The 12943-nt window shown below is 42.3% G+C and overlaps 1 protein-coding gene across 2 annotated transcripts in view; it reads left to right on the top strand.

Annotated features, from left to right (window-relative positions):
- Positions 1–12943, top strand: part of LOC124804654 (FHIP family protein AGAP011705) — a 228100-nt gene that overhangs the window by 40022 nt on the left and 175135 nt on the right. For both annotated transcript variants that reach the window (XM_047264879.1, XM_047264878.1), the window contains exons 3-4: positions 5457–5665; positions 5887–6159. In XM_047264879.1, the coding sequence (XP_047120835.1) occupies positions 5457–5665; positions 5887–6159 (482 nt within the window). The remainder of the gene's footprint in view (positions 1–5456; positions 5666–5886; positions 6160–12943) is intronic.

Genomic DNA, 12943 nt, shown 5'->3' with positions numbered 1-12943 from the left:
TTGCTGATTGGGAAGTAATTTGGCATCTCACAGTAACATGAAATTACCTTGTTTCACCTTACATGAATTTATATCAATGGTGCACATATAATAAAGCTCTCTCTGTAATGTTTACTCTGTGTAAATTTGTTACATGGTCACTAAGTGACTGCAAAGTATTAACTGAAGGCAGCCGAAACTTGGCAACTCACACTCCTCAGATAGCCAGTGGCTATGATTGTCATACAGAACATGCTTCGCAGATAAGGTCACAGCAATCCATAATCACTAGGTGCAGGTCCCTTGGGTGCTGCCAAAGTAGTCGTTGCTAGAATGTAAGCAGGGAAACAGACTTTAGTTTTACCTGGTCCCATGGACTTAAACGTTGCAAGAGACATCAGTCCAAATTCATGCAATCTCATTCACTAACTGCAGGTAACACAATTTGATGAAAAGAGTGTAATGAGATTGATATTGTCCTTTAATTTTTAACTACAAATTAATTACACACATGAAAAGAAGTTTTGCCTCACCCCGGTTTCCTGAACTCTTGAAGATAGACGTTGACTATGGATATTGTATTACAGACACAGACCCTTTGTCTGTACTGAGACGTCACTAAACCCATCCAAAGATGTAAACAACCGTGCATGAGCAGCATCTATTGGACGGAGGGAGCCTGACAAACAATCAGTTCCAGTCATTCCACCAGGAAGGAGCTACAAAGGTCGTGTTGTCTAGACAGTCAACCATGCATGCCATGCATAGACAGTCAGTACCACAGTTCAGTTGCATCCGCATTGTTACTTTGTACTAGGAAGGGCTCTCAACAAGGGAAGTGTCCAGGCGTCTCGGAATGAACCAAAGCAAAGTTTTTCGGACATGGAGGAGATATGGAGAGACAGGAACTGTTGATGACATGCCTCGCTCAGGCCGCCCAAGGTTTACTACTGCAGGGGATGGCCGCTACCCTGGATTATGCCTCGGAGGAACCCTGACAACAATGCCACCATGTTGAGTTATACTTTTTGTGCAGCCACAGGACGTAGTGTTAAGACTCAAACTGTGCACAATAGGCTGCATGATGCGCAACTTCACTCCAGACATCTATGGCGAGGTCCATCTTTGCAACCATGACACCATGCAACGCTGTACTGATGGGCCCACAACATGCTGTATGAATCGCTCAGGATTGGCATCAAGTTCTCTTCACCGATGAAGGTGGGGAGGCTTGCGTGCCTCAGCGATACAGATGGCCGTACCGTAGGTGCAACCATGACGGAGGGGTATCTGTTGAGAGGCCAGACAAATGTGTGGTTCCTGAAGAGGGGCAGCAGCCTTTTCAGTAGTTGCAGGGGCAACAGTCTGGATGATTGACTGATCTGGCCTTGTAACGCTAACCAAAACGGCCTTGCTACGCCGGTACTGCGAACGGCTGAAAGCAAGGGGAAACTACAACCGTAATTTTTCCCAAGGGCATGCAGCTTTACTGTACGGTGAAATGATGATGGCATCCTCTTGGGTAAAATATTCCGGAGGTAAAATAGTCCCCCATTCGCATCTCCAGGCGGGGAATACTCAAGAGGACATCGTTATCAGGAGAAAGAAAACTGGCGTTCTGCGGATCGGAGCGTTGAATGTCAGGTCCCTTAATCGGGCAGGTAGGTTAGAAAACTTAAAAAGGGAAATGGATAGGTTAAAGTTAGATATAGTGGGAATTAGTGAAGTTCGGTGGCAGGAGGAACAAGACTTTTGGTCAGGTGAATACAGGGTTATAAATACAAAATCAAATAGGGGTAATGCAGGAGTAGGTTTAATAATGAATAAAAAAAATAGGAGTGCGGGTAAGCTGCTACAAACAGCATAGTGAACACATTATTGTGGCCAAGATAGACACGAAACCCACGCCTACTACAATAGTACAAGTTTATATGCCAACTAGCTCTGCAGATGATGAAGAAATTGAAGAAATGTATGATGAGATAAAAGAAATTATTCAGGTAGTGAAGGGAGACGAAAATTTAATAGTCATGGGTGACTGGAATTCAAGAGTAGGAAAAGGGAGAGAAGAAAACATAGTAGGTGAATATGGATTGGGGAAAGGAATGAAAGAGGAAGCAGTCTGGTAGAATTTTGCACAGAGCATAACTTAATCATAGCTAACACTTGGTTCAAGAATCATAAAAGAAGGTTGTATACTTGGAAGAATCCTGGAAATACTAAAAGGTATCAGATAGAATATATAATGGTAAGACAGAGACTTAGAAACCAGGTATTAAATTGTAAGACATTTCCAGGGGCAGATCTGGACTCTGACCACAATCTATTGGTTATGAGCTGTAGATTAAAACTGAAGAAACTGCAAAAAGGTGGGAATTTAAGGAGACGGGATCTGGACAAACTGATTAAACCAGAGGGTATACAGAGTTTCAGGGAGAGCATAAGGGAACAATTGTCATAAATGGGGGAAAGAAATACAGTAGAAGAAGAATGGGTAGCTCTGAGGGCTGAAGTAGTGAAGGCAGCAGAGGATCAAGTAGGTAAAAAGACGAGGGCTAGTAGAAATCCTTGGGTAACAGAAGAAATATTGAATTTAATTGTTGAAAGGAGAAAATATAAAAATGCAGTAAATGAAGCAGGCAAAAGGTACTAAAAACGTCTCAAAAATGAGATCGACAGGAAGTGCAAAATGGCTAAGCAGGGATGGCTAGAGGACAAATGTAAGTATGTAGAGGCTTATCTCACTAGGGGTAAGATAGATACTGCCTACAGGAAAATTAAAGAGACCTTTGGAGAAAGGAGAACCACTTGTATGAATATCAAGAGCTCAGATGGAAACCTAGTTCTAAGCAAAGAAGGGAAAGCAGAAAGGTGGAAGGAGTATATAGAGAGTCTATACAAGGGCAACGTACTTGAGGACAATATTATGGAAATGGAAGATGAAGATGAAATGGGAGATACGATACTGCGTGAAGAGTTTGACAGAGCGCTGAAAGACCTGAGTCGAAACAAGGCCCCGGGAGTAGACAGCATTCCATTAGAACTACTGACGGCCTCGGGAGAGCGACTCCTGACAAAACTCTGCCATCTAGTGAGCAAGATGTATGAGACAGGCGAAATACCCTCAGCCTTCAAGAAGAATATAATAATTCCAATCCCAAAGAAAGCAGGTGTTGACAGATGTGAAAATTACCGAACAATCAGTTTAATAAGCCACAGCTGCAAAATACTAACGCGAATTCTTTACAGACGAATGGAAAAACTAGTAGAAGCCAACCTTGGGGAAGATCAGTTTGGATTCCGTAGAAATATTGGAACACGTGAGTCAACACTGACCCTACGACTTATCTTAGAAAATAGATTAAAGAAAGGCAAACTTACGTTTCTAGCATTTGTAGACTTAGAGAAAGCCTTTGATAATGTTGACTGGAATACTCTCTTTCAAATTCTAAAGGTGGCAGGTGTAAGATACAGGGAGCGAAAGGCTATTACAATTTGTACAGAAACCACATGGCAGTTATAAGAGTCGAGGGGCACGAAAGGTAAGCAGTGGTTGGGAAGGGAGTGAGACAGGGTTGTAGCTCTCCCCGATGTTGTTCAATCTGTATATTGAGCAAGCAGTAAAGGGAACAAAAGAAAAATTCGGAGTAGGTATTAAAATCCATGGAGAAGAAATAAAAACTGTGAGGTTCGCCGATGATATTGTAATTCTGTGAGAGACAGCAAAGGACTTGGAAGAGCATTTGAATGGAATGGACAGTGTCTTGAAAGGAGGATATAAGATGAACATCAACAAAAGCAAAACGAGGATAATGGAATGTAGTCAAATTAAGTTGTGTGATGCTGAGGGAATTAGATTAGGAAATGAGACACTTAAGGTAGTAAAGGAGGTTTGCTATTTGGGTAGCAAAATAACTGATGATGGTCGAAGTAGAGAGGATATAAAATGTAGACTGGCAACTGCAAGGAAAGCGTTTCTGTAGAAGAGAAATTTGTTAACATAGAGTATAGATTTAAGTGTCAGGAAGTCGTTTCTGAAAGTATTTGTATGGAGTGTAGCCATGTATAGAAGTGAAACATGGATGATAAATAGTTTGGACAAGAAGAGAATAGAAACTTTCAAAATGTGGTGCTACAGAAGAATGCTGAAGATTAGATGGGTAGATCACATAACTACTGAGGAGGTATTGAATAGAATTGGGGAGAAGAGGAGTTTGTGGCACAACTTGACAAGAAGAAGGGACCAGTTGGTAGGACATGTTCTGAGGCATCAAGGGATCACCAATTTAGTATTGGAGGGCAGTGTGGAGGGTAAAAATCATAGAGGGAGACCAAGGAATGAATACACTAAACAGATTCAGAAGGATGTAGGTTGCAGTAAGTACTGGGAGATGAAGAAGCTTGCACAGGATAGAGTAGCATGGAGAGCTGCATCAAACCAGTCTCAGGACTGAAGACCACAACAACAACAACAACAACAACAACAATAATCCTCCAACTGATAGTGCAACCATATCGGCAGCCTGTTGGCGAGGTATTTGTCTTCATGGATGACAATTCGTATTCCCATCGTGCACATCTTGTGAATGATTTCTTTCAGGATAACGACATTGTTCGGTCAGAGTGACCAGCATGTTCTCCAGACGTGAACCCTATTGAACACACCTGGGATAGATTGAAAAGGGCTGTTTATGGACGATGTGACCACCAACCACTCTGTGGGATCTACGCTGAATCGCCATTGAGAAATGGGACAATCTGGACAAACAGTGCCTTGATGAACTTGTCGATAGTATGCCATGACGAATACAGCCATGCATCAATGCAAGAGGACATGCTAGTGGGTATTAGAGGTACAGGTGTCTACAGACAGCGGTCTGGACCACCACCTCTGAAGATGTCATTGTGTGGTGGTACAACATGCAATGTGTGGTTTTTATGAGCAATAAAAAGGGCGGAAACAATGTTTAATTTGATATCTATTCCAATTTTCTGTACAGGTTCCAAAACTCTCAGAACTGAGGTGATGCAAAACTAGTGTAACAATTACCGCAGATACCCGTATATGCGCAGACTGCTAACCATTTACTATCATAAAATGTATGTAGGCTGCATGTAAGGCTTAGTAACTTATTCTCCTTCAGAACTGTAATTGAATACTTTCATAACAATTGCCAGAAACAAACATACTTCGCAAGTTATGACTGCCAGTTTTAGTGACAGAGAAAGAGCAATAAGCTTCTGAAAAGCCTGAACCCTAACTCCAGTTGTAGTACAAATTAATTTTTTTCTCCGAAAATTACTCTCTTTTCAGTCTTGGCTCTTTCATTTTCACTATCAGCAAGAGCCTTTTGTTTTTATATATGACTTATAGAGCTAGATTAACAATGGTGTTAGTTACTTATTTCATCTGTAATGTATTGAGCATATATTTGTAAATACAAAGTGTAAACTGTAACACTACTGCTCTGTTCTAGCCACCATCTCCATGCCCATCTCAGGATGATGTGGTCAGTGTTGTCAATCATTTGGCCCAGATGGCAACATTATTAATGCTTGAGATGCAGTCCCCATCTCCTCCAGTTTCCAGTTGTGCAGAGCGCATATCATCTCTCTCTTGCCTGGAATACCTACTGTCACAGAATTTATTGAATAAACTTTACACCTGGAGCTTAAGTGCTGGGAGGTAATACATTTGCCTCTTTTTTATGAAATGAATTATATTTGTTACCAGAAGAAAATTGTCCTTTTAGGTTATAAAATACAGAAAGTTTCTCTGATTAAGTATTATTCATGACAGAAAACTGTTCATGATGATATTTGCTAATTCACATTAATTGCAAAACATTCATTTCCTTGTATGCAAAAACACAGTTTAAGTATTTACCAAGATATTTGTGTTCAAAGGTATGGTTCAACCCTCCGTCTGGAGCAGCTGAAACTATATGAGTTGCTGGCTGGCTGCTCTGGGGAACGAACTCACGGGCGAAGTTTGCTGGCTAATGAAGCATTTTTGCGACCATTGCTAGAATTACTGACAGCATGTGCTGGTGAATGCTTTCCTGGTGAAGTTGAGAATCGTATTGTTGTTCTGCTTAATCAGCTGTGTGTGTCTCTTGTTCACGACACTGATCTCATGCAAAAGTTCTTCTCATCTAGTCCAGAATCTGAGGGATCCAGGTATTATAACCAATATTGTGTGTATTATTTAAAAATATATATTAGAGTCATATTTCTCCAAATGTGCTTTTCTTAACATTTTATTTGAAGTTAATATTTTCTGATAATACCATGAAGTGTAAAAGCTTATTGAGTTATTGCAAATTCACTAAGCTTCTAGCTTTACATTTAAGATCAGTTGTAACAACTGATTTTGTTGCCTGCCTGTAATCTGTTGTCACTAAGATAAAAAACACCAGAGTCCCTGGGAGGAAGTTGCAATTTTCTGGGAGGCAATATAACCTGTCATGTGGAATGGGAAAGGGGGGGGGGGGGGAGATTGATAAATAATTTATTACAGTACTTGAACATTTTTAACTGTGTAGAAAAACTTTTTACTGAATGCTTTAAAAATTTCAGAATGTTCTAAAAATGTATGATGCTTTTCAACAAAGAGGAAATGATTCCCTAACAATTTTAAAGTTTTTGCCACACTCCCCCTTGGCTGCAAACACTTCATACATGAGTCCAACTGCTCAGCCTTAACAGCAAGGGAGATGGTGCTGTGGTTAAGACTTTCCTAGCATTTGTAAGAAGTCTGGGGTAAAATAACTGACCAGTCATCCAGATTAAACTTTCCTAACTTGTTTAAGGTGAATGCTGCACTTGTTCTATTGAAAATGGCATGGACAGTTTCCTCCCTCATCCTCCTCCTCTCTGAGCATGTCTGAGTGCCTTATGATATCTTTATCAATAGTAGTTGAAACTTAATCTGCTTTCCTTCAAACAATAATATAATGAATACTTATATGATTGTGAGAATGGACCATCCAGTCAAAATAATGATTAAAAAATTAATGCTGAGAAAGGATTCCTCATGTGACATCAAATTAGAGGAGCTCTATCGCAGTAGCTCATGACGAGCTGTATAACCAGTGCAACATCTACTAGTTCTTTATTTTATGTTATAAACCAGGTGTGGGCGACATTTGGTGACCTGCAGGCCTGATTCACATTTTTACTTAACCTCACTGCCCACAGTTCACAGCTCGTGGTCTAGTGGCTAGTGGTGCTACCTCTGAATCACGGGGTCCCAGGTTCGATTCCCGGCCGGTTTGGGGATTTTTCTCTCCCCGGTGACTGGGTATTTGTGTTGTCCTCATCATTTCATCATCATCCTCATCATTTGTGACAGTGGCTAGAATGGACAGTGAAAAAAAAAAAACTGGACTGTGAAAAAATTGGAACTTTGTACTGGTGCTGATGACCGAGTAGTTGAGTGTCCCACAAACCGATCATCATCATCATCATCATCATCATCATCATTGGCCAACTCTTCACATGACCTGACAGTAGCACTCTGAACAAGTGAAGTCAAAGCTAGAAGGTGCATGATGATATGGTTTACGGGGTAACGTGTTGGTATAAATGGGACCCCATTCATGACGTGCCAACACCAAAAACTTTTGCCTCAAAATACACATTTTTGAGAGCACATTCATTTTATGTTCATCCCAACTTCAGATATGGACACTTATTTATGCGTCACGAGCATTGTTACTTTACTTATGACATTACACAGTAGGTGTCTTAAAAACTTTTGTAGCAAAAATCTGCAGCGCCTCACTTTTTCCCCCGCGAAATTGTTCTCTAGGCCGGATTGAAACCAATTGTGAGCCAGACCTGGCCTGTGGGCTGCTGGTTGCCCTCCCTTGTTATAAACAATGCAGGGACGTAAGTTATTGCCACGATTATCCAAAATAAAGGATGCCAGCAGCTTATCCTCTATAAAACCATTCCATTACATGCTTAAGATTTGAAATTGAATATTTATGAGTAAAATACATCTACATTAACATCTACACTCTGTACACCACAGTGTAGTGTGTGACGGAAGTTGTTAGTGGCTCATTTTATTAATGGAATGTTGTATGAAACGAATGATGATTCTCAGAATTTCTTAATGTGTCCTGGAACACCCAATCTCAGAATTTTAGAATAATCTTATTCGTACTGCACATAATTCTAGCTGCATATCCCACAGGAATTTGTTGAAAATTGTGATACTCTCTCGCTAACTGAACAAACATATCTCAAGTCGTAAAGCTCTTCTCAGAATCTAGGGGTGCCCACAAGTCATGATGGCTCATATCCATGTAATCAACCTAGATGCAAGACATGTCCTATGCACCCCCACACCACCACATATGCCAGTCAGGTCACAAGCATCACCTATCCCATCAACAGTTGGGGTTACCTGTGGAAAGCAGTCATGTCACCTAGAAACTAAGCTGCAACCATAGTGCTGCATTCTTCGTGGATACGACAACCAGTAAGCTATTTGTTCGCATGAATGGCCACTGACAAACTGTGGCCCAGAGACAGCTGGAACCCCCAGTTGCAGAGCATGCTGCCCAACGCAAAATTCTCCATTTCAGTGACTGCTTCACTTCCTGTGCCATCTGGATCCTTCCTACCAACACTAGCTTTTTCTGAATTGCCAGGTGGGAACTATGCCTGCAGTATGTCCTATGTTCACATAACCCCCCTGCCCTCAACATTGGTTAGTCCCTGTCCTTCACCAACCTGTCCTCTTCCATGCTCCCACTCCAGCAGTACATAGCCTCCTAGTCTACCAACACCCCCACAGCTTTTTTCTGCCCCCCCCCCCCCCCCCCTCTACTTCTCTCCTTTTCCACATTGCCAAATCTGAGATTGCTCTGAAGGAGATGAAGAGAGGGAAAGCCACTGGCCCTGATGACCTCCCATCTGAGTTACGGTGTGCTCAGCACTGAAATGCAGCAGATTGGCTACCATTTTTTTTTTTTTCAACCAGATGATCAGAGAAGGTAGAATACTTACAGATTGGCAGCTGGACATCACAATACCAATCTTCAAAAAGAAAGGAAGCCTTGCTGAGTGTTATGATTACTGTTCGACCAGATTACTGAGCCATGCGATTAAGATCTCCGAATGCATTCATGCATTCTTGACAAAAGGATTTGCGAGATCGCAAGGACTGAGCCGGGTTTTTGAAAAATTGTTGCACAACTTGACACCATCCATGTTACTGGTTGAAAAATACTGCAAGAAGAACAAACCACTGCACTTCGCATTTCTAGACCTCGGAAAGGCTTTTGATTGGCTGCCACATGACCCACTCTGTTTAGAGGTTAGAGGCCATGGCATTCTAGCTTATCTTGTAACTGGTTATAGCTTTTGTGTGTAGAAATGAGGAGCTGTGTCCAAGCAGCTGCAGGAGTGTCAAAGACTTTCATGTCACAGTAGAAAACCACCAAGGCTCGGCCTTATCACAACTGTTGTTTAGTTTTGTGATGGACCCTGTCACATGAAACTTGCACATGATATTACCATGGACACTTCCGTATGCTGATCATTTTGTGTTCTCTGTGGAGAAAGTTTCATCTCCAGCACCAAACACAAGAGGGGTATGAGTGCCTTGCATGGTATAGATTGCGACTCGACAAAAGGAAAATGAGTACATGACATCAGATCTGTGACAAGTTCAAACCATCATTGTTGACAGAGAAGATCTACCAAGAGTAGATGCATGCAGTGGGAGGATGCATGATGGGAGTGGTGACTGGGTGTGGGTAATCCTGCTACCACCACCTACTCCATTGCAGTCACTAACATCACCTATCCCATCAAAGGCAGGACTACCTGTGAAACCGGTCATGTGGTCTACAAGCTAAGCTGTAACCACTGTGCTGCATTCTATGTAGGCATGGCACCTATCAAGCTGTCTGCCAGGAAACAAGTGAACCACCCTGTTGCTGAACACAGTGCCAAACATGATGTTCTTCTTTTCAATGACACTGCTTCACAGCCTGTGCCATATGGATCTTCCCACCAACACCAGCTTTTCTGAATTGTGCAGGTGGGAACTTTCCCTGTATTACATCTTATGTTCTTGTAACCCTCCTGGCCTCAACCTTCGTTAGTCAGTCCTCACCCATTCAGCCCCTTCCCTGTTCCCTTCCAGCATTACACAGCTGTCATTCCACGACCACACCCAGTGTTTTTATTTCTCTCCTTTTCCGATACTCCCCCCCCCCCCCCCACCCACCTCTCCCCTGACCTCAGTCTAACCTTCAGCACTTCTCTATCTGCCACCCCCACCATGCTATCCCTCCCCCTCCCCCTCCCCCTTCCCGCTGCAGCCTCCTCCTTACCCCCACCCAGTCACCATTCTGGTGCTGCTGCTCGCAGTGTGGTTTCAGTTGCCTGAGGCTGCATTCGTGTTTGTGAGTTGCGTTGGGATCCTGGATTTTCTAAAATTCAGGTATCTCAGATCTGCAATGTCTCGTGATGGCCATCTTGCAGAAGAGGTCAACACAATGATGCAGGCAGCTCGGATGAAGAGGTGAATGACAACAGACGATATCAAGTGCTGGCTTGCCACAAAAGAAGCAGAACAATGATTGGAGGTTGTGGAGACTTAAGATGCTTAGATGGATGGGTGGCATCCCTTGATGGATGGCACCAAGTGTTGGCCAGCCACAAAAGAGGCAAAACAGTGATTGGGAGTCATGGAGACTTAAGAGGATTAGGTGGCATATGCAAGAAAGTCATTTGCAATGGTTCAGACATCTGATGTGTCCGGAGGATGATACCACTGCAAAGGTGGCATACACAGTAGAAATCACAGGAAAGAGACAGAAGGGATGACCAAGAGTATGATGGGGCAACACACTGCACAATGATCTGAAGGCTGTAAATCTTCATCCAAGCATGGTCCACGACTGAACAAAATGTAGAAAGCGAATCCACTCAGCGGATCCTGCCACCAGCTGGGGCAAGTCATAAAGAAGAAGAAGATTGGAGTTTGTTTGAGAAATCTCTACCCCTTGCACTCATGTCTTTTTTTTTTTTTTTTTTTTTTTTTTTTGCCCTGTTTATACCTAGAGCTTATACAGTACATAAGCAAAAATGAATTTTTACAATGAATATTATATGAAATGCACATGAGGAATTATGGAACAGATTTGTTAGTAAAATAGTGGATGATGTACACAGGTGACAATGGCATATAAAGTAATCAAAGATCTTAATCAAGCAGAAAGGGGCCTTGTCAGTCTAAATTTTAATGCTGTTGCCCACTGGATTGAGCGTTATAAAAAGTCCTAGTTTGCTGACGTATCAGAGGAAAAAGAATGAGAATAAGAAGATAAAAGTTTTGATACAACAATTACAGACCTGGAAACTGCACTTAGAACCATAAAAACTAAAAAAAAAAAAACATATGATTTTGATTGAATTAATTCGGAACTATTGAAATATGACAGTAAATTCTTTAAACAGTGTGTTTTGCTGCAGTGTTCCAAAGTTCCCAATGTCTGGAAAAAAGCTCTGGTAAAATCTGTGTTTGAAAAAAGTGGTGTAAGTATGACAACAAACTACAGGGAAATGCATTTATCAAACACCACATATACACTGAGGTGACAGAAGTCATGGGATACCTCCTAATATTGTGTCAGACCACCTTTTGCCCAGTACTGTGCAACAAATCGACATGGCATGTACTCAACAAGTCATTGGAAGTCCCCTGCAGAAATATTGAGTCATGATGCCTCTACAGCTGTCTATAATTTCAAAAGTGTTGCTGGTGCAGGATTTTGTGCACGAACTGATTTGTCGATTATGTCCCATAAATGTTCGTTTGGATTCATGTTGGGCATTCTGGGTGGCCATATCGGTCACTTGAACTGTCCAGAATGTTCTGATGTTGCACATTTTCATCCATAAAAATTCCATCTTTGTTTGGGAACATGAAGTTCATGAATGGCTGCAAATGGCCACTAAGTAGCTGAACATAACCACATCTGAAACTTCCTGGCAGATTAAAACTGTGTGACGGACTGAGACTCAAACTCAGGACCTTTCCCTTTCGCGAGTTCGAGTCTCGGTCCGGCACACAGTTTTAATCTGCCAGGAAGTTTCATATCAGCGCACACTCCGCTGCAGTGTGAAAATCTCATTCTGGAAACATCCCCCAGGCTGTGGCTAAGCCATGTCTCCGCAATATCCTTTCTTTCAGGAGTGCTAGTTCTGCATGGTTCGCAGGAGAGCTTCTGTTAAGTTTGGAAGGTAGGAGACGAGGTACTGGCAGAAGTAAAGCTGTGAGGATGGGGCGTGACTCGTGCTTGGGTAGCTCAGTTGGTAGAGCACTTGCCCGCGAAAGGCAAAGGTCCCGAGTTCGAGTCTCGGTCCGGCACACAGTTTTAATCTGCCAGGAAGTTTCATATCAGTGCACACTCCGCTGCAGAGTGAAAATCTCATTCTGGATAACCACATCTGGTCAACGATCAGTTCAGTTAGACCAGAAGATCCAATCCATTCTATGTAAACACAGCCCATACCATTATGGTGTCACCACCAGCTTGCACAGTGCCTTGTTGACAACTTGGGCCCACTGCTTAGTGGAGTCTTCACCACACTCATACCCTACTATCAGGTCTTACCAACTGAAATCGGGACTCATATGACGAGGCCACAGTTTTCCAGTCATATATGGTCCAGCTGATTTGATCACGAGCCCAGAAGAGGTGCTGCAGGCTTTATTATGCTGTTAACTCGCACCGGTTGTCTGCTGCCATAGCCCATTAATGCCAGATTTCGCCGCACTGTCCTAATGGATATGTTCGTCATACGTCCCACATTGATTTCCGTTGTTATTTCATGCAGTGTTGCTTGTCTGTTAGTACTGACAATTTTACACAAAACACTGCTGCTCTCGGTCATTAAAGTGAAGGCCTTTGGCCATTGCGTTGTCTGTGATGAG

This window comes from Schistocerca piceifrons, chromosome 7 (assembly GCF_021461385.2).
Source record: "Schistocerca piceifrons isolate TAMUIC-IGC-003096 chromosome 7, iqSchPice1.1, whole genome shotgun sequence".
NCBI lineage: Eukaryota > Metazoa > Arthropoda > Insecta > Orthoptera > Acrididae > Schistocerca > Schistocerca piceifrons.
The sequence above is the reverse complement of the archived record's forward strand: the minus strand, read 5'-3'. Positions and strand labels throughout refer to the sequence as shown.